General features: G+C 41.8%; 2 protein-coding genes across 12 annotated transcripts; both read right to left on the bottom strand.

The window, feature by feature from the left end:
• Positions 1–343: 343 nt before the first annotated feature.
• On the bottom strand, positions 344–6469 carry LOC148645699 (SPRY domain-containing SOCS box protein 3). 8 transcript variants are annotated; one of them, XM_088611961.1, is made up of 5 exons: positions 5704–6469; positions 4488–4643; positions 3168–3299; positions 2225–2499; positions 344–1923 (listed from the first exon to the last, which is right to left on the bottom strand). In XM_088611961.1, exons 2-5 carry the CDS (start codon positions 4633–4635, stop codon positions 1690–1692), a joined length of 789 nt encoding a protein of 262 aa, XP_088468087.1. In that variant the 5' UTR covers positions 4636–4643; positions 5704–6469; the 3' UTR covers positions 344–1689. The 8 variants fall into 8 exon arrangements, with proteins under 8 accessions (XP_088468087.1, XP_088468085.1, XP_088468091.1 ...); XM_088611959.1 differs by having other exon boundaries at positions 4488–4648; positions 5704–6463; XM_088611965.1 differs by having other exon boundaries at positions 2225–2415; positions 4488–4648; positions 5704–6451.
• Positions 6470–7680: 1211 nt separating this feature from the next.
• Positions 7681–21509, bottom strand: atg13 (ATG13 autophagy related 13 homolog (S. cerevisiae)). Of its 4 annotated transcripts, none has more exons than XM_088611943.1 (18): positions 21290–21509; positions 20754–20834; positions 19844–19924; positions 18848–18967; positions 18136–18182; positions 17330–17470; positions 16915–16955; positions 15923–16019; positions 14878–14976; positions 14623–14716; positions 13790–13888; positions 13156–13248; positions 12574–12713; positions 12304–12424; positions 11832–11909; positions 11495–11608; positions 10692–10820; positions 7681–10363 (listed from the first exon to the last, which is right to left on the bottom strand). In XM_088611943.1, exons 2-18 carry the CDS (start codon positions 20820–20822, stop codon positions 10286–10288), a joined length of 1641 nt encoding a protein of 546 aa, XP_088468069.1. In that variant the 5' UTR covers positions 20823–20834; positions 21290–21509; the 3' UTR covers positions 7681–10285. The 4 variants fall into 4 exon arrangements, with proteins under 4 accessions (XP_088468069.1, XP_088468071.1, XP_088468072.1 ...); XM_088611945.1 differs by having other exon boundaries at positions 13156–13221; XM_088611946.1 differs by lacking the exon at positions 13790–13888.
• Positions 21510–21662: the final 153 nt, after the last annotated feature.

Raw genomic sequence — 21662 nt, 5'->3', positions numbered from 1 at the left:
TCAGCACTCCCAACAGCTGAACATTAGTAACAGAAATTTGTATATTTTGGATGAGTTAAATATTACTAATATTATTCTAAATAATTATGAACATTTAAATTAATCTTTAGCATTTTTTATTTTAAAAATGTAAGATTAAAACTTTCAACAACATGATTACTGCCTTGCAGGCCTAATGTCTGGATGTGTTAGGCTTAACTCAAATTTTAATCATTAAGAAGGCCCGTGGGATTTTCATGCTACTGTTCATTTTCATTACCGTTTTCAGCTGAAAATACAAGAAACCCTTCAGGTAGCAATGCTGAAGAGTAAAAAGGCAGGACAAGGTTACACAAGTTTTGTCTTTTAAATCCACCTGAATCTGTGAAAAATATTTCCATCTGAGTTTTAGGCCAGATGTCAGGGGGATTACTCTCAGGCTAACAGTTGTCCCCGACTTTCTGTTGAACCTACTCGTATTTTAAAAGTGGAACTACATGCAATGTAAAAGGAAATTAATAAAGCAAATATTGCACAGCCCATTTTACTGGCACTTATTACAGGATTTAAAGCTACTGCCAACTCTTCACATAAAATTCTATTTTTAAAAACTTTTCTGGCATGAATGCACAGCGCTGGCAAAAGTGGTGATAAAAATCTAAAATCCCAAATCCATAAACTCACGTGCACAGCGACGGGCATTTTGTAACCGTCTTCATTTTCAGGAAAATTCGGTTTCCCTTCTGTTGCCCTGTAACAGACATGTTTTGGCCTCCAAAGTTCCTCCACTCATCGTGCAGATCAGAAATGCTCGGATTGCGAAGTCTGGAGAAGCAGCTACTGCTGTGGTTCAAAGCCTTCATCTGCCTGTTGCCAGAAAGCCGTGTAATCCTGGACAGGGACACAGCAACCTGGAGCAGCTCTGAATTGTAGTGCATGAGATGAGACTATGCCCTTGTGTGGGCGCACCAGGACAAATACACACAGGGACAATTTATGGACACCAATTAATCCAGCCAGCATCTCTTGGGAAGGTGGGGGAAAGCTGAGCACCTAGAAATTACCCACATGACAGATAATGAATGACCAGAGAGTGTCTATGGCCAGCATCCTGCCATCAGGCTCAGATACAGTCCAGCAGCTCTTAGTGCTTTCGGATCTGTGCTCATGTCAGAAGACCTTCTGCAGCACCTGACCTACTCCTTTTCCTCTGTTTCACTGAGATTTCAGATCAGCTGTCCGGGTAAAAACTGGCCTTCTTCAGTTGGCTTATCTGGAAACCGGTACTGGATGTAATTCAGTATATGCTTTTATTTTCTTTTTCCTGCTGTGGGGATTTGTACGAAGTGATGCCAGCAACTTTTAGGAGTCAAAAACCATGCTGCTATTTGTCCCCAGCCAGTTGCATCAAGTGCTTTTTTAGTCCAGTGCTTTTAGAGCAAAGCTTCATGTTACACTCCAGGACAGCTGGTCCAGTCAGCTAACAGTGCCAGCACAAGCATTATTAAAAACCTATCAAAACTCAGCCTTCTGGGTTCCAGACTGGCTCTTCTCCGACTTCATCAAGAGCAAACAACTGTGGTTCCGAGAGTGTCACCTGTTCATATCGCAGAGTGAGCGAGGGATGTCCGCAGCACACCCTGAGCTGGTCACGTCCTCACTCCGAGCGAGCACACCCTGAGCTGGTCACGTCCGCACACCCTGAGCTGGTCACGTCCGCACTCCCAGCAGAGTGCGAGAGGGGTGTCCGCAGCGCACCCCGAGCTGTTCCTGCAAGGCTGCGGGCAGAGGCAGGCGGTCTGTGACGGCCCTCTGTCCCAGCGTCTGCGCGATGGCCTGCAGGCAGTGCTCCTGCAGGGAGGTGAACCGGCAGGTGCGCAGACCCAGGAACAGCTCCGTCTCGGGAGCCGTGGAGCTGACCAAGGGGTAGAGAGGGGCTCCCACCTGTGCAAGCAGAGAGGGAGAGGGGCGTGAGCTCATCTCAAAGGACTTTCCACTTCTTCTCAAGCTTGTCTTTAGTATTAGATTACTAAAGCCCTGAACTAACTAATTCTCAAGAGCAGCACGGTGACGTTTAATCATGCATCATGGTTCTTCAACACCAGACAAAAACAAACAGCCGGACACTCGAAGTGGAAAATTCATTTCCCAAAACACCCTCATGGCAAACATTAAAAAAAGCCTAGACTCCAACACTATCGCTGGCCAGATTGAAGACCTCACTCGGCCTGTCCCGCCGCCTCACCTGGTCCAGACCGGAGAAGGCGAGGCCAAGGCTGGATCCATTTCTGTAGAACACCAGGGTGCCCGTGTGCAGGTTCAGGAGAACGCCGATGACGGTCGACTTGTCGTAGAAGGGCTGGGTGTAGGTCCTGCTCTCCCCTCCGTGCCAGACGGAGCCCTTATACGACAGCCCCCAGCTCTCGCAGTCCATCCCTTCAGAAACACAGCAGCAGAGCAGCGTGCTGAAAACCTGACAGCTGCAGGCCTGGTGCCCGGACACACAGGCAATGGGGACTTCTTGCAGACGACACCAATCGACAAAGAGAGGAACATAAGCCTAACTTCACGTCACATCAAGAGACAGGGACAATTAGAGGCACCGAAATGAAACTCGACAGGACAGTGCGAGACCTTCCCACCTTTCACGGACATTGCGTTGTGGGGGCACTGCAGCACTTTGCTCCACAAGTATTTCTTCAAGAATTTTTATGAACAAATAACGGCATTTTGTCATCAGGGTCAAGAAATATATATTTTTTCCTTTCTTACGTAAACATCAAAATTTATCGCCACACATAATGCATCTCCGTTTTTTTCCTTTTCCTCAGCTTTTTAAATCTTTTCTAAGATGTAAACCGACACCACCTCAGTCTCACTGACTTTTAGCCTAAATTCCACAGGAGACCACAGGCATGTTCTTAATCCCCAGAGGTCTAAAAATCTCAAACACCTGTTTGTATGAACTTCAGGATTTCAGGACAAATATATCAAAGCCTGTTATCTTATGAGGAATAACTGACAAAATAACCTTAGATCATACTGCAACACTTAGCAGACCCACCACCACCCCGTCACTATGTGCATTTGAAGATGTGGTTTTCTAAACTTACTATCTGCACAGCTGAAGGACTGTTTATCAGAGACAAACAAGCACAGGATTTGTGGAGAATGATTGCCATTCTCACCCAGCAGGTCGATGAACTGGTAGTTCCCGGTGTGAAGCAGCGCTTTCTTGGTTCCTAGCCCTACCATCACAGACGAGCCACACGGAGGCTCCAGGAACTCAATCTCCCAGTAGTGCTCTCCGTGACTGAACCCTGCAGAGCACAGACACAAGGAGCTCACAGCCACTTCACAAACCTCTTCTGCAAAACTGGGTGCTCGTGCATGGATGTGGGATTTTGCTGTACTGATATAATGTGAAAATATTATTTTTAAAAGAAAGAAATGTGGACTGTAGTTGATCATTTTCCTGTCAATAATTCAAAATGACATCCATCCATCATGAGAAAAGCCACTTATTCCAGTTAAGGGTCACAGAAACCCAGAGCCTGTCCTGGAAACAGGATGGCAGACAGGAGCATACCCCTGTAGGCCTCTCCCACTCATGCACACAGGGACAACTTAGAGCCCTTAGAGAAACAAGCCAGGATGTCTGTTTAAGTGGAAGGAGACTTGTGCACCTGGAGAAAACCCTTGTGGGTGTGAGGATAACATGCACACTCCACATATAAGGATGCCCATGCCAGACTTGAATCCCTGAACCCAAGTGCTGCAAGACAGCAGTGCCACCGGCCACACCAACATGCTGCCCTAAAAAACTGCAGGATTTACAAATGTTTAGAAGTGTTTTTTTTAAACTTGTATTTTATTTAACTTGTTGTTGGGGCTGTTCTGTGTTTCCTTATTGTCTTTGTATTGGAGCATACATGCAAATAAGCATTTTATTGCACTTTGCATGTGACAAATAAACTGAACTGAGAACTGAGAGAAATTCAATTGAAAATGGAATATTCCCTAAATGGGAAATACGGATTGGAAGGATTGTGTAAGATATATTTAAAGCAGAAAAAAAGGATGGGAGGTATGGTGCATGAGTTTTTAGCATTGCTGCCTCGCAGTTCCAAGGCTCTGGGCTCAGTTCCTGCGGTGCTATCTGTGTGGAGTTTGCATGTTCCCCCCTTCTTCGTGTGGGTGTCTTCTGGGTACCAGGTTCTTCCCACAGTGCAGGCTTTCTGGTAGGGTAATTGGCTTCTAGAAAAACTGTCCCTGATGTGAGAATGCGCAGTGTCCCTCTCAGGGTGTACCCCACCTTGCAAGCCTTTTGCCTGCTGGGACAGACTCTGGCTCCCTGCAAATCGAGCAGTTCCGAAAATGCACTGATGGATGGGTGGGAAAAACAGGTGAAGGAAACAATAAGCAGTTAAGTGTAGCAGTTCGGAGATATTTCCCTTCCAATTGAACGCTCTGCCAGCAAAATGCTGGGACTGGACAAACAGCCTGACCTTTGGTGCCCCTGACCCCGGCTGTGCCTTCGCTCTCCAGGACTGGGTCGGTGTGAAAGTAGACAGCTCGTCGGCATGGCGACAGGCGGGCTGCAGGAGACTTGGCATCCATGTCCCACTCCCAGTGCTCTCCCACGTGGCCGTGCATCCCCGGCCCTGCGCTTTCATAAAAAAAGAAGCCCTTCAAATTTGGGATACTTCAGCCCCACTGTTAGGTGCCGTAACAACACCGGCCTAGAGCCATGGTTACGTCTTACTACTGCGGAAGAGCGTCCAAAGCACAGCTGCTGTTAAATCATCCCTATACCCTTCACTGACACTTGATTCAGTCCACATCTCGTTACCGACTACAAAACCTTTTTTTTACCGTATCTTAGAACTGTTCGGGGTTATTTGTAACGTAAAATCAGACAAAAGATTTATTCATACGCAGCTCCAGACATTCACACACGGTTATGCCCGGTGCTTCTAAAGTTTTGGTTGTAGGCAATCGTTATAGACAAGCAGTAGGACACGCATGTACTACCCGTGCGCTGTATTCTATGCTGTGTTGTATGACAACTGCACAACCTAATTTTAAGTGCACGGTGGTCATTTTTCTCACGCCTCCTCTGCGCAACAAATTCTCTCAGGAGTGAGGCTCGGCGCAGGCGAGAGGCGACGTGACGGGCGTGATGTACCGGAATTGCACATGGCTGTCAGGAGAGTAGGTACACGACCTGACAGAGTCCCTATTCCTCGCTCTGCAGGAGCCTTTTTGAATCTTGGCAAACGCTGCTTTGTTACAGCCTCGCCTTTCTGCCCGATTTTACAATTATGCATCACGGGAAACGCATTCCCTAAGGCAAGTCTTGACAAGCATTTGTTAAACCTATATATTCTATGGGCTGTCCTCCTATACGTTACAAGAACTTAAGTTAAATAATAATCCCATATCACCATTTAATTTTAATTTACACCACGAAAGAGCAAGAGAAGCTGGAAACAAAGTTACCCTCAACTTCTTATAAAATATTTAACTTCTTTTTGGTATCTGTGCAAAGGATAAACCGAAGAAATAGGGACTATATAACCGAAGAGTAGCAGCTTTCTCGAAGAGCCGAAAATGTGACGCACTTTTGTAACATTATACTTTAATTTCTTCCGTTTAATCAAATCCAAAGGAGCCAATAGAACTAGAGGAGTAACTGGCGGTCTGGGTTGTAGTTCGCATTACCTTTCGTCTCCGCTGTTTTCGTCAAGTACAAAGTTGCGACGTGCTTTTCTAGGTTGCTCTTCCGACGTCAAGCAGGCTGCTCCGCTTTCGTGTAGACACAAAAAGAGCAAAACGCATAAGGAAACCGTACAAAACTAAATGCATCTCATTGCAAACTGCAAGGTTCAAGGTAAAGGGATTGCGGAGCTCGCTTAAACGGACGCCAAACCAGGAGATCCGAGTTACCTGCCTCACGGGGGCGTGGGTGGTCAGCGGTCAAGGGGGAAAAAAAAGTATTTTTTCCACCTTACAACACGTATCTTAGGGTCTCGCTTTTACAATGCATTTTGTTCAGAACCGAAGCATGATCTTGGACGTTGATAAATCGTCACCACCTCGGCCCGACAGACCCAGAGCCTGCTGTAAATTTCAGGACGGCCCGGCCTCTTGCCGTGTTTGAGTCCTGTATGGCCTCAACACCTGCTTACATGCAAAAAAGATGCATGTTATTCAGAAAGGAGTGCACCGAAACATTACAAATTTTCCCATTTTTGCATGTGTTTAAATATCTTCTTATAGTGTTAGGGAAAATGGAAAATCCAACTTCAGATCTTATTAGGACAATTGAGAGCACACATATTAATAGTATCATTTGATAGTGACCCACCGACCCATCACCTCTCGCACCATGCAGGTGGGGCTTCACTCTGGTGGGGGTGGGATTCCCCATTACTTGTAAAGCACTTTGAGCGAAGTGTCCAGAAAAGCGCTATGTAATTATAAGGATTATTTGTTTCCTGTTTTGGACTGCTTCTCAGATATACTGTAAAAATACAACTGGTTTGTGGAAAAATACATTCCACACCCATCCCATTTTTAAAACTCCCCATCTTTCTTACTAATAAACAGCAATGACAAAAGAGGTAAAATATACAGTAAACAAGGGGAAAAAACACAGGAAAACTGCATGCTATGTTTCTCTGATCTACCACAGTAAACCTTCATAAAAATGGTCAAGAAATGCACACGATTTTATTCCTGTGCATCTTTTTTTGATGGTAGAGACCATTCGGTCTATTTCTAAATAGAAAACATAGCTAGAAACCTGCCATTTTTACCATATTCACAGCCAGCCGGACTCTTGAGTGACTCAGCTGCTACAGGCCCTCTGCCAAGCGCAGGTTGAGCTTTCCGATTGTGGAGTCGCTGGTCCGGGGTTGGATCACATGACTGCCTTCCCACGGTTGGGAGAAATCTGCTAAGGGCGGGGTGGGATTAGCTGGGACAGGCGGCTCTGGGCTCCCGGCATCGCTGGCAAGTCCTACAGCCTCCGGGCAGCTTGCAGGCTTGTGGAGCTGCAGGTGAGGGTAGCACCACACCTCCAAGCAGAGCAAGGAGGCTCCGGCGCGAGGCTGTGCGGCCAGCGACAAGGTAAAAGACGAGAGACACGAAGGAAGGTTGGACTGCAGGAGTCCGCCTACAACTCCTCACGCTCGGCGTTCGCTCAGAGTTTGTCCACTGGCCCGGACCGCAAGAATAATTTCCGATTCCAGATCAGGCAAGGCAAATGACACAAACTAACTGGCAATTCTAATAAAAATGAACAATATACAGCCAGCATTAAATTGTGGCTCAATGGAGATGACTCAAAAGAGGGTAACTGCAAAGGCCTAGTGTCCAATCCAGAAGGGAACCCACTTAAACCGTTTCTGTGTGTGTTAGCTAATCTCCCAGCTCTCTTGCGGTAACTGAGAAGGACACTCACTTATACAACACAGTTCATGTTGACAAAATTTAATTTCCCTTTCAGACAGAGAGGCTAGGGTTCAACTGCAGAGCGTCATTAGTATCACACTTGGCAAGGCCTGTAAATAAGCCCTTCCTATACAAAATCTTCCTATACATTAAGCAAAAACTTGTATCTATGATCAATTGCATACAAACTATATCACGTTTCAGAACATAACTGGATAAATAAACATTTCACATTAGTAATCCTTCACTTAAAATGTTTTTTTTATTTACACAAAGGGATTGTGATGGGTGGAATAATGAACAATTGAGAAATAATTATGTTAGATGGCAGCCACACTTACTAGTGCTTTACAGACTCAAATGCTGGCTTTTTGACACAAATCAAAAACATTCAAAACCATGGCTCACTTTTAACCAAAGTGTACAAAGAAAAACACTCCTCTAGAAACCTGTTCACAGAATGCAGATCGTCATGTTGAGTGGAAGAGGCAGGCTTTGTTTAATAGCCTCCCCGATGACTTTCACACACTCCTTTATACCCGATATTTCCCAATAAGCTTTTGCAATTCTAGGGTTTTTATGAACATTTAAGTGATTTCATAGCTTTAGGGACTTGAATGTGCCTCACTTTCACACGGTGCTATAGTACAAAAAGACATCCACTTAGAATAGACTACCAGATGGACACTGGTTAATGAACATTATAAACTGAAGTTTCATTAGATCCAAGAGCCACTTAATAAGCCACCTCAAGTCCTTGCTGTGCTAGCTGGCATTAGTGGTCTTCATTGTCACTAATTATAGCAAATGTATAATGGAACTCTACCACATGCGTTATCAAATAAGTAGCGGACAGCATTCTATGTGTCCATAGACGACTGATTTATGAAGTACCTTTAAAGTCTCTGTCCTTATTTTTCTTGTACTGAAAGGTGCTTTTCATTTACAGTGATACAGAAACACACTCTCACAAATAAACTAGGAAAGCCAACCTTTGTTTAGCCACTGAAAATGCTCCAGATTTTAAAATTGCTCTTCACCATTATTTTTTAGTAATACTTCACTGTCTGTTAGGCCAATCTTAATACAACACTACCAAATGTCCACATTGTGAAGCATGTTGGTAAAATGTTTGCCAATTTAAAGTCACATATCCTATTTTGCAGTGTAGCAAGGTCTGTTTTCAATTAACATCTGCAATTCTTAAGCAGTAAAAAATACTTTATTTCTAATTAAAAAATATTCCCATAGAATTAATCCAGAGTTATTACATGCACAAAATGAAATTAACTTAACTGTGTGACAATATAAATAAAAGACTGCAACTGCAATCTGATTTACGTAAATACACAACAAAACCAAAGCAAGGAGATTTTCATTTTTGCATGGATCACACAGAATATCTCTTGGTAACCACGTTACTGATGACATGGATTCAGACTGCCCTGTTCTTGAACATATTTGACTTCACAAGCTTGAATGTGTTTGTTGGACAAATGTACCAACAAGTGATTTTTTGATTGGTGCTTGCACTTTTACAACAAAGCACAACACTGCACATATGATTGATGTTCAGTTTTTGATTTGTTGTAGTGGCCAAATACTGTTAGGAAACCTACTTTTGGCTAATAAAATCACTTCTGCTTCTAGGCATCCTCTTCAAGCCCATACCTGCATTAGATATTTCTTAAGGTTGACTTTCCTTTACAAAAATTCAAAACACAGAAAAAATGACAAATCAAGATAGTTATCCAACGGACTGACTTTCTATTATATATATATACATTCTATATACTGTATAGGATGGGTGAGGCATTTTTAAAATAGCTTGTCAGGTTTATTATACAACATAATCATGCTATATTAACAAGGCCTGGGGTAGGAAAGGAAACGGCATTTCAATGAGACTTCAATGAGGAAAAGTGCAAAATGTTCTAAGGCTAAAAAGCACACCAGTCCTTGCAATAAAGCACAAAACTGTAACATCATATTATTTTCTAACATGATGATTCATAAGCAATGTAGTGCATTTTCTACATCTTCGTGATCTACTGTGACTGAGACCCCTGGCATGTGTCTTTGGGCTAGAGATGGGAGCGATTCAATTTAAAAGGTCAGATTTCCTGTTTTTGCAAACCAAACCACTATAGAAACAGCAAGAACGTTTCTCTTTAGCCCTTTGCAATGAACATGAACCTCAGTCGCACACAAAACATACCTCTTTCTCACAAATTATTAACATTTAAAGTGACAATGTCCAGTCTCTCTTCCACAGCTTTCTACATTCAAGGACTGCCTTGTTTGTCTGCTGTTTCACTCCAGTACATGTTCAGGTAACGTTTCATTGTTGCATATGAAAAATAAAAGAAAACTGTGACCACCTCCATGAAAACTATGAAGGTCTCTTCAACTGCTAAATAAAACTGTTTAGAGAAGAGCTTCAGTATTTACATTTGGAATAAATACTTACAAATTCTACCTTTCAAAAAGAGTACGAATTTGAGCCATGCCCACAGCTGAATTGCTAGTTTTAAAAGAAGTGTGTTAACTCTTTACAGCTCTAGCAAAAGGGACACATAATGGATAAAATTTTTGCTGACTCTGATAAGACATAGGTGACATTATACACCAAAGATCAGTAATTAATTGTCAACCATTGCTGGTTGCGCTGGGGATGTTTAAAAAATAAACAGAAGAAAAAAAGCTGCCCCCACTCCCAATTTGTCCCAAAAATCACGGTAATCAAACTCGGACAAGCTTCTGCTCCAGTAGGTCTGCAGATCATCTTTTTGGCATGAAGTGAAAAAACATGACAGGAGTGTCTAATATGATCTGATCTTATCTGATCTTACTGCAGGGTCTCTACAAAAGCATCAAATTCGTCAATGTTCTTCTCGTACATGGCCAGCTTCTCGGGCAGAGAGTCCTGCAGAGAGAGAGAGATTACAGGTCGCTGACTCACAGTAAACTGGCAGCCCTTCCAGATCCGGATTCCATCATGCACTGAGTGGCCAGAACAGCGTGAAACTTGGGAATTCACCAGAGTCAATAATATGATCATTTTCCAACATGCTTGATTTTCCTTAAGTGCAATTCTTTTTAAAAAAACCTTTTCATTTCTGTTTGTTCATTTTTATTAATTTGTTCAGGGTATGGCCACTATAACATTCATAAGATACCTACACCATGTCCCTTGTGGGATTTCTGCTAACATGTTTTCCTGGATGCAATGTGTAACAAGTGCATTTTCTTACCAAGTCTTCTGCCATAGACTGTGCACTGATGTCAATGGAGAGGCTGCTGAGCTGAGGGGGATTCTGGAACTCTCTGTAAAACGTACCCAGGTCCATAGGAAGGATATCATCCTTGGAAAAGGCAGGCTTCTGAAACAAGGACAACAAATGTAGATAATAATAATTAATAATTGCTTACACTTATATGTTGCTTTTCTGGACACTCCACTCAAAGCGCTTTACAGGTAATAGGGATTCCCTCCACCCCCACCAGTGTGCAGCCCCACCTGGATGATGCGACGGCAGCCATAGTGCGCCAGAACGCTCCCCACACACCAGCTCTCAGTGGGGAGGAGAGTAGAGTAATGAAGCCAATTCATAGATGGGGATTATTAGGAGGCCATGATTGGTAAGGGCCAGTGGGAAATTTGGCCAGGACGCCAGGGTTACATCCTTACTCATTTTGAGAAACGCCCAGGGATTTTTAATGACCACAGAGAGTCAGGATCTCGGTTTTACGTCTCATCTGATAATGTATCTGCAGGGTCTGGTGGAGAAGAAACCTTTTTGTGGATGTGTATGTCAGAGAGTAATTATTACATTGAAGGCATTCACTAGGAAGGACCATGTGATACATTCTGAACAGTTCTCACATGGGATGGGAAAGTGCTAACTAACAGGGTAAACAAAAAAAAGGACATTTTGTGATGCATCTCAAAGGGTTGTTTAGTCTAAAGCCAACACTTGACATGGCACAAAGCTCACGTAGGCTAAGGGAAGATGTGGTTTCAGGCTTAAGGGGAGACTTGAGTGACAGCACTCACAAAATCTACCATGACGAAGTCATCCTGCGTCGGTCCGCTGCTCCCACTGGAGTCGTGGGAGTGCAGGCTGGTCTGCAGAGGCGATGCTGGCAGCGGAGATTCAGGGGGGTTCACCTGGGAGACAGGATGTAGACAAGTAAAAGCTGAGAAAACAGCATGGAGGGACACGAGGAGACCGCAAGGCTCGGAAAGATGTGTACCAGTGCTAAGAAACTACACTGAGTCTCACACCCATGGCCTTGAGGGCTGTGAGGCACCCCGAATAAAAAAGCAATCCACAGGAAAGCGGTTCGTACATGGTCAAGAAGAGTCAAGACGCTGCCATAATATTACCCACCATAAGGTCATTTTCTTCCGGGTCAAAAGTCCTTGGAGCAAACGCAGCAAAAGGCAGATCCAAAGTAGCTGTAGTCACCTATTCAGTCACCAACACAAGCACATGTCAGTGGTGTAAAATAAAAAAAAAACTCATTTCTAAAAACAGGATTTGAATGTGTTCTAGTATGGATATGTAGTCTTAAGTTCACTGAAAACAGAAACCTCCAATCCTTTAATACCACTTATAAAGCTGCAACACCCCAATCTGCAACATGTCCTACAATAAAATAACCGCTAAATTATTGCACTAAAAAATTTTCAAGATTTCCACGTTTTTCCATCATAGCAATTTTTATGTGGGGACATAAAACAGGGATAAATATACTGAAACTAAAAATAGTACAAATGCATACTGGTTGGTTGTAGGGAGTCAGGTGCCTGGACTGAACAGGTCTAACAATTCTGAGCTCTTCCCCCTTTTTCTCCCTCACCTGGGTGGCAGGTTTGTTCACAAAGGCCCCCACTTTCCTTGTAAAGGTGGTCTCCACAAAATCCGGTGGGGAGGTGCCCTTCGCCTCACTGCTTCTGGATAAGGGATCCGTCTCCTCCCCACTTCACAGCAGAGAGAGAAAAGAAAAGAAAAGGGCATGCGCATCACCCTGTGCTTGGACATTTTACCATGCCTTCCCTTCCTTACAGCTGCCACAGCCGGGACAACAAAGCCAGCTAGATTCTCTGGTGGACTGTAGAGGAGGGCCTACCTGCTGGAGGGGGTGGCCGGGACTTGCTGAGCAGTGTCTGCTGGGGGGCAGGTGGACGCTCTGCCATGCTCCGCCTGTGCCCCGTGACAAGGCTGCACCAGGGCCTGGGGCACCCCTCCCTCCTTCCCTGGTATCGCCATCTGGGGACAGAACAGCACAGAGCATCAGACTGCTGCTGCTGCCTGCATTCACTCTGCCTTACAGCGACTACTGCTGTCCACTGCCGAGACTTTGGAAAGCCATCCCTGAAACTGAAATTAGTGTCTCATGCAACAGACACAGGAGATGTTTAATAAAGAAAAAAGGAAACTACCCACGATACTTCAAATTTGATTTCAACTCCGTGTGCGGTGTGCGATTAAAAATAGAGCTGAAGTTAAGATACATCAGTGAATCTGTGTTACCTTACAGAAAAACATTATTTATTAATATTAAACTGACCGTGTTAGACTTATTAAACACCCGTGACTTACGTGTGACTCTTGCATTTACCTCCCGGCCACATGGACCGATAACACAAAGAGCTGGATGTGGGGCAGCAAGCACCCTTATGGGCAAGTACTTATTTCTGGAGCTCATTACCTGGTGGGGATGGGCAGCGTTAAAGACAGCAGGATAGCAAAGATCAGCTGTTCCGAGCGCGGGAGGCTGATAGGAAAGACGAGAGCTGTACAGCTGAGAAAGACAGCAGAGAGACAGGGGAGACAAAGGCTAAAAAACATAATCGGAAAGAGGCAACAGAGACGGATAAATGATTTTGGAAATTCGTTCAGCATTTCAGAGGTAACGGGAGAGGTGAGAGGCAGCAGAAGTCATTCTCATTGAATTTGAACTACCTACCCTACCTGCTACAGCTACAAGACCCGCCGTCTATCAATATTCTCTTACATCTGCACTACAAAACCTCTTTGGGTTTATAGAAAGTATCTGTCAAAAGGTAGATAGAAAATTGATGGCGACACACTGTTTTGACAGTTTTGAAAACCTACTGGCAGACTAATGTTGAAAAATGTAGAGTTATTTGAAGGCATTAGCAATTTCAATGTTGAAAGATGAGCCATCGATGTGTTAAGAATTTAATTCATTTAAGCTTCGTGTTATTAAGCTTAATAGTTAAGTATTCTTTTGAAGATCTGTTACTAGGCAGCGAGAGGAGTCATATTAACAGTGGAAGTGTTGTCCACACGTAATAAATCCGCCCACACACTGAACTCACTTGGTGTGAGAAAGCCAACCCCAGCATGGGGACCTTCAGAGTGTCCATCACTGTGGGTTTGAGTGCCTGAGAGTGTGTCTTACTTAGGGTGGACACACACTATACATAGAGACACACAGAGACAGCAAACAGAGAGAGACGAAAAAAGAGAAAGGAAAGCACAACTTATAAAAAGGAAAATGTAGAAAATGACATGTGATTTGGTGCTTGGTAATCAAAACATTAACTGTTCATGAATTTCAAAACGTTCACAGGAGGATTTTAAAAATGTGACATGAAACCAGGTCATCAGATTTAAGGCGATGTAGAAGTAACTTTGTAAGGCATGTTTAATGAATGGCATATCCATACTAGGACACATTCAAATCCAGTTTTGAAAAACTACATTAGGAGAGTCACACTGTGACTGTGGCACATAATTGTGTGAAACTTAATAGAAAAAAAGGTATTTACAAGAAACTGAGCAAAGATTTCAAATCTTTGGAAAATATAGTAGAATGTGACACAGAAATTTAATATATCATAATTAACACGTATATTTTATGTTTACATCACAAATATCCTTCCTTAAATTTACCACAGGACTAATAGATGTGTAAGTATATTAGGAACATAAGTACTAGAGGAATCTAACACATTTCCCATCTGCCCAAAACACAATAAGACTGTCCTTTATGTCTTTGCACTTAAAAGTTATTTTCTAAATTATAAAGTTATATTAAGTTTGGGCACCTGCATCATCACCTGAATGGAACTACTGATGAGATGAGTGTAAGACGGTTCAAAAATGTTTAAGTGAAGTGTTCAAGACGTGCCCCCCAGGGGCTGGTTACCTGGGAGGGGGGAGAGGTGGAGAAGGATGTTGTGCAGACCTCCTGGGAATCCTCAACTCCGGGATACATCACCCCATCATCTTCACCTGTCGTCCTGGGAAACAAGAGCACAAGGCATCACAACAGCCTGGGCAAAAAGCCTTATTTCAGAGATTCAGATTTTCAGGCTGGCAACAAAAGTCAAGCTCAATTTTAATTGTGAAGAACAAACTGTGCGCGTGTTGGCTATTGACATGAAAATGAAAATGCTCTCACCTGTAGTTGCAAGGGTGCATAGGTCCCATATTGGGGAAGGGGCGGTCAACAAAATGATCTATGATGATCCCCATTATAGGAGCAGTCCTCTCAAACTGCCTGCAAACAAAAATCAGGAAAAAGAGAAACCGAAATGCTTGAACTAGATTTAAAATACCCCATGGTTTGTGCTTTTCCTTTAAATTCCCCATCACCTTCCACATAAATTCAGCAGTTTACTTCTTTGTAGTTATGGCTATAGCTTTCTATGACAGCACAAAAAGTGGCTCTTTGAAAAAGAAATAAGACAAAAATTAATATCATATTTCCTAAAAACAGAGAGGCAGGCATGAATACCTACTGAAAAATTCACAATATTTTTATTACTTGATTTGTCCCAAAGGTATGATACAGAGTTTGAAAAAAAAAATCTGTGAAAATCTCTTTAAATTTATGACTTCACTTTTTAAAATCCTGCTTAAAAATCCTGATGAATTCTTTAATCTCTCAGTGAGAGCTAATGGTTTAAACTGTACATCCTGTAAATGCATCACTAATTAAGCATCTTGTATTTCCTTTATCCTCTAATCCAATTTAATAGATGACCCTGTTCCACACTAACAATGGCCTACAGGGAGGACATTATTAAACCTCCTCTGCACTTTCATTAATCTGCCTTAGGTAACTGTGCTCACAGGTGACCCCTAGGGGCAGTACAAAGAATTATTTGATAAAAGGTAGATTTACTACAGAAATTACTGAACGTTTTTAAATCCCATTGAACACACAGGTTCAGAAGCCACAGCTCTTGTTGTGTACTGATACAATCCACTCTAACTACAGTGACTGTCTAGTATTAAGATGTACAACTGAACTAGAGTTCTGTTAAAACTGCAGCAAAAATGAGTTAACTAAAAAGCTAAATTCTAAATAGCTGTTCTTCTGTGATTCAGTTTTTTTCCCCATCAGGTTAGAGCTGTAAGACTGACACAAAAAGCTGAGCATGTCATGCTTCACAAGTATGAACAAAGTCAGTTTAAGCACAGACAGTACTTAGAGGCAGTACCTGGTTGACATAAAAGCCAGATTAGTTCTATAAGCACAGGACAGAGTGACGGTACCGACTGGAGTCCCGACTATCCCTACACGTACAGTCTGAAACCCTGAGGAAAAAAGAAAACACCAGGACAAAAAATGGTGATTGTCAGACAGTAAGACGATTATAAAATAAAAAAAAACACAATGACACAAAAGCCTTAAAAACACTTTTGCGGGATCCCTAGCAGCTCAACCATTAAAGGAGGCCGTCTGAGTGCACATGGTGTTCTTTGACCTAAATGTCACGGGTTCGAGCTAGGGTCCTGTCATGAGCTGTCCAAGACTGGGAATGTCTAAATGAGAGGCCCTTAACTCAGCAGGGCTCTCAGCAACATGGTGACCCCTGCAGTCTCTCGGGGCACATGCCGGCTGTTATCAGTCAGAGCTGTGCCTCTCCTCTGGCCAGGGCTGTGGTTCTTGTGGCATGTTGCCAGCAGCTATATTGCCCTACAACACATACCTGCCAGCCCACTAAAGCTCAGCAGGTTGGAGCCTGACCAGTTCCTGGATGGGAGACTTCCTGGGAAAGCAACGGTTGCTGCTGGAAGAGGTGTTAGTGGGACCAGTTGAGGACGCTCTACCTGGGTCCTAATGCCCCAGTATAGTGATGGGGACACTATACTGTAAACAAAGGTGCAGTCCTTCGGATGAGGTGTAAAACTGAGTTCCTGACTCTCTGTGGTCATTAAAAATCCCAGAGAGTTTTTCAAAAAAGAGAAGTAGTGTCAACTCTGGTGTCCTGGCCCTGACAGGCCAAACACATTGGGTATACAAAACATGCTTATTCTCAATTTCAATGTGTACGACATGATCATAAGTGCAGCGATTATTTCAAGGTTTGGTGAATTATTAATAAAAGTGTGAGGATACATACTATCGAATAGAAATACTTGGGATATTATAGTTTTGTTTCGCACTGTATGAAAATTGTAACATTTAACAAAAGATTAAAAAGGATACCTTCTCCAAGCCCTGCAAGTTGCACTTCACCAAAATATATCCTGCAAAAAAAATAAAACACATATTAAAAAACACAGAAGAAAGAAACCCAATATTAAATTTTAATGCAAAGAGAAACCTATTTGTGACCAAAAATATTTTCCCTCATTTATAGTGCTTTTATCTCCATCATGTCAATACCATGACAAAATCCAGTTGCATTCCAGGATTTCTGTCAGTTGCAATACAAAAATTAAAAGTCACAGGTCAACATAGTTCTACTACCTTTACACACTCAAAGGTGCACTTTTATAATGCAGAACTCACTGCATTAAGGGTTCAGAACTCCATGGAAAAGCATTTTAGCCAAATGTTTGTATATGTTAAAACCAATTACAATGACACTGCTTCCCACAGGTGTATAAAGCATTTTTACCTGTACAGAATGACATAGTCATGGCCTTGTTTCCTTGATAGCTTGTAGGCGGGTGTCACCCTTGTTATAGCCAGCAATGATTTAAGCAGTAGAGACAGTCTGTTGTAAACAGTGTATGACACTTTAATATCTTTATCACACCTGGAAAATAAAGAGTTACATTTTTTATTCAGGGAAGAATAACAAAACATTTTTTAGAATCAGACTGCTTTTCCTTGGCCTTCTTGTAGCCTGGTACATTGTTGCTCTTGTATTGTTGCTGTTTTGAAACAATATGTTTAAGATTTCTGAATGGTGATATAACACTGCAGTCTACTTTTACTTTAACAGAACTTTCCAAAGATTTAGTTAAAACAACATTTCATCTCTTTAGCCATCTTATGTATCAACAATATGAGCTGACTGCAATTTGTGCTCCAAAGGCCATTTAAACTATCCTTATAGAAGCATCCCTGATGCATCTTCAGATTTAAAACCAAATAAGCCAAACAAAAAAACTGCAATTCAGAAACAAAGTTATTTTGCCAGTTTTACATTCAGAATATACATTAAAAGGTAGTATATTCCAAAAATAAAATGCATGGTTTACCCCCACCTTTTTAACTTTTCTGTTCGTTGTTAATATTGAAAAGACACATAACATACTTCTAAACGAAACAGCTTGAATGGATAATTAGCAGGATAATCAGTATGTTCCCCATGGTCTGCCTCAGAAAATATATTAGCCAAAGCTTCAATACAACCATTTAAACATTTATGAGATCATTTATGAGGCAGTAAAAAAACAGCTTACAGCTAAGACTTACTTCTCATTCATTTCCAAACACCATGTTTCCAGTTCCATTGAATCTCCCTATGAATATAACAAGACAAATGACAGATAACCAGTTCAATCCGTTCTGCATAAGAATTATTCTTCAGCATCACAGTCAATCTTATCGCAAAGCTGCCCATACATACTTAATAGCTAATTCAAGGATACCAATGTTTAAGCAAACTATAACAGAAAATTAAAAAAAACAAAGTAGTCTAGAACGTTTCAACAAGGTAGGAAAGAGGTTATGCAACAAAATAAATCATCGATAGTCAAGTCTTATTTATGGAAGGCATCATTCTTCAATGAGTTTGCCAAGTGGTTTACCAAGACAGCCATGTAGGATAATGGACAAGGACTGAGCTTCACATCTTCATGTCATAGCACATGCTCTACAAACTGAGCTAATCACTCACTCTATGTATTTTAATGAAATGCGAATTCCCTCATCTTGGTACTGTTCTTATACAAACAAAAAGACCAGTGGACTTCCATTCAAATTCTAAATAGGATGCTGTTGTTGTGCCCTTGTGCAACCTACAAGCTGCACAGCTTGATCTTGCCATGTGAATGAGTACATTGTTAGGCTGTAACTTCTCAATAAATTAGACTTTCTTCTCAACTGATTTTCGTAGTTAAATAAGGGACCCAAATCCATTTAGGGGCAAATGAGGCCTTTTCTGCTTTGACAGCTGTTTTCTTACCTCTGAGGTTTTAAGGGAGATTTCCACACACATGGACCTCCCAATTCCTGGAAGCTGACCACCCAGAGCTCTTTTAGCCTCATGGGTAACTTCTGGGATGTCTTTTATTGCTAGATTGAACTGTAAAGATAAAACGGCACTTTTTTCACTGACAAGACAAAGAACACATTTACCAAAAAAAGCACACAAACACAGCAAACACATACAAACTAAACACTTCAGTTAGCAGACCTGTAAATTAGGAACTTTAGTGCTCTCCTTTAAAAAAAAAACATTCAAGGTAAATTCAAATCTTAAATTAAATCTAGATGTGTAAAATTACTCGCATTACAGTATCTGGATCAACTGAAAGATGCACGGGCACATGAATAATGAACTTCTTTGGAAATCAATCACTGGAACTGGATATTCCCAATTGATTAAATATCATGGACATTTTCAAAACCTAAAAATTATTTCAAAGCATCTGCTTAGGGTTTTGCCAGGTGAGCCAAACACAGAAATGAATCAACAGGTTGGGATGGCAGGTTAAGACTCTGCCTTGTTATTTTTTTTGTCATGAGTTACATTACAATCACTGCTTATTTTTTCAGATATTTTTAATATTTTATCATTTGGAATCCTCCCTTGTATCTTTGTCTTGGATCACAATGATGATCTCTTTATGCCTACATGGTGAATGGAAAGGTGCAGACAGGCTCCTTGTACTTGCCCACCCTTGAAGACATTTGTCTTGGCATGCTATAGACTCTGCTGTTATGTACAGGAGGGTTCCGTGCAAAATAGAAGGCAAGTGTGTTCCTTGCGGACGTCACCACAAGTGTACAAGTCTCCCTGGGAGTTACAGGGGTCTCAACTAATCCTAACCTCCTCTGCCCTGGAGTGGCAGCCACTGGGGTGGAGTGGAGTGGGTGTCATTGCTTGGAGCACTCCAGGCACAGTCAGCTGGTAGCATGACCCAGGCTGTATGATCGCCCTGCTGTGACAGAGTCTTACCCAGTCAGAGCCAGTAGGCGAGGATGAGGAGCGGGTGCAGATCTTCTCCCCAAGTCGGGCTTGAACAATCACCTGCACCGTCTGGAACAAAGGGATAATGCGGACGTTCACCATCAACAATTAATTCATTTTTCATGTCAGCGAATGTTTTAAATGCGAGTCGTCATTTTGCATAAAGGTCACTTAGAATTATTGAACTCTACCTCTACCACTGACTCACACTGCTGTTTTAACGTGGATTTAAGTTGGATGTTTTTTTAACTTTGTTGTTGCTGCTGTTGTTCCATGTTTAGGTTTGGTGTTTCATTAAAGTCACTGTATTGGAGAATACATGCAAATAAGCATTTCATTGCACTTGTGCAAATGACAAATAAACTGAACTGAGCATGGAGACGATAATCATCATCAGAAATAAATATATTAATGGTGGGTTATATGTGAAATGACAGCCCAACTAGCTCTGTTGATAGAGAATGAGACTCATAATCTCAGGGTAGTGGGTTCGTGTCCCTCGTCGGGTGCCAGGTCCTCCATGTTGGAGGCTGGGCACAAGGCTAACATACCTGTACCATAAAAAAAACATTACTGTTGCTGTCCCTACATGCCAGAAGGCATAATGGGCAAACATCCATCCATATGTGAAATTAGTTACCATATCATAACACAACTATTTTTGGGTACTATGCTCCCAAAACTTCTAGCCCAATTAATAAAATAGAACTGCACGGCAAAAAACCTTAACTATTATGCATGGCCTTCGCCAAGACGATTGTAACATTTAAACATTATCATAAGGAATTTCACATCTATTAATATTCAAAGACACCTGGAATACTACGTTGGCGCCCCTGATGAATATATTTACATGAACCCAGGAACCGCATCTTTTTTTTTTTTCGAGCCACAGTACCTTTAAGGCAAAAAATTTGATGAATTTGTCCAAGTCCTTTTTATCCTGTGGGCTCAAATCGCTGTCCATTATGGAAGGCAACTTTAAAAAAAAGCGAAAGATGATACATTTTACGGTCAGCAATAGCAATAGGAAATGTGCACAAGGTATTCTCAGACCGCATCTGAAACTAACGCTAGGTGTACTGACGCAGCTTAATCCTACAGTAATACATACGTTTACAATCTTACTAGTATTCAGTACTGGCTATTTGCTTTTATTTATCCGACGTGGGGAAGCCGTTTAGAAGACAATCACGAAGTTATAAACACCCTACAATAACTACAGCAAATAGCAGCAATTCTGTTATCCTGGCTGACTCGTTGTGCAAATAATTAAAAATACAAACTATTACAGTAAATAATGTTTATGCTTTTTAATGCATAATAGAGTTAGCATAAACAGACCCACGAATATTTAACGTTTAGAATTTAGAAAATACGCAATTGGTAGCAATTAAAACGTAGTCTTGTTGGTTCAAGCACCGTGATACTTACAGCTCATTACAGTATCAGATTACGGGATTCTTCGACTCTAATTGACGGTTTCGTAATTTTTAAGTATTAGTCAAACAGTTTTTATTTCAATCCGTCGAAAAAGTCCGGTATTTCAAAACCATTTTAAAAAACTTAAAGAAACCAGCAAAACAAAATCTGCCAACTGTTCCATTTCTCTGTTTGTTTTCATCGGGTCAGGGTAAGTAAAGCTAGCGGCGCTTCTGACAAGAGTCGCACTTTCGGTATTTCATGGCTGTATAACCATGCGTCATAACAATAAAACAATCCGAAATAATACTCTATATTTCTACTAATATTTTGTTTTCTCGATGTGCTCAGCTCTCTGGCTTTTATAGTATTTCAGAGGTGAAAA

The sequence above is a fragment of the Lepisosteus platostomus genome, chromosome 18 (assembly GCF_059453375.1).
Source record: "Lepisosteus platostomus isolate fLepPlt1 chromosome 18, fLepPlt1.hap1, whole genome shotgun sequence".
Taxonomy (NCBI): domain Eukaryota; kingdom Metazoa; phylum Chordata; class Actinopteri; order Semionotiformes; family Lepisosteidae; genus Lepisosteus; species Lepisosteus platostomus.
This window is presented reverse-complemented; position numbering and strand designations above follow the sequence as displayed.

Coding starts and splice junctions, on each gene's coding strand:
- atg13 (XM_088611943.1), bottom strand. CDS start 20,822: ATGGACAGCGATTTGAGCCCACAGGATAAAAAGGACTTGGACAAATTC. Junction 13,249..13,789: donor GGTTGGCTTTCTCACACCAA/GTGAGTTCAGTG, acceptor TGTCTTTCTCAG/CTGTACAGCTCTCGTCTTTC. Junction 11,910..12,303: donor TGAACAAACCTGCCACCCAG/GTGAGGGAGAAA, acceptor GTGACTGAATAG/GTGACTACAGCTACTTTGGA.
- LOC148645699 (XM_088611957.1), bottom strand. CDS start 3,450: ATGATCAACTACAGTCCACATTTCTTTCTTTTAAAAATAATATTTTCA. Junction 2,500..3,167: donor CCAGTTCATCGACCTGCTGG/GTGAGAATGGCA, acceptor GTCGTCTGCAAG/AAGTCCCCATTGCCTGTGTG. Junction 1,924..2,224: donor CCTTCTCCGGTCTGGACCAG/GTGAGGCGGCGG, acceptor CTGCTTGCACAG/GTGGGAGCCCCTCTCTACCC.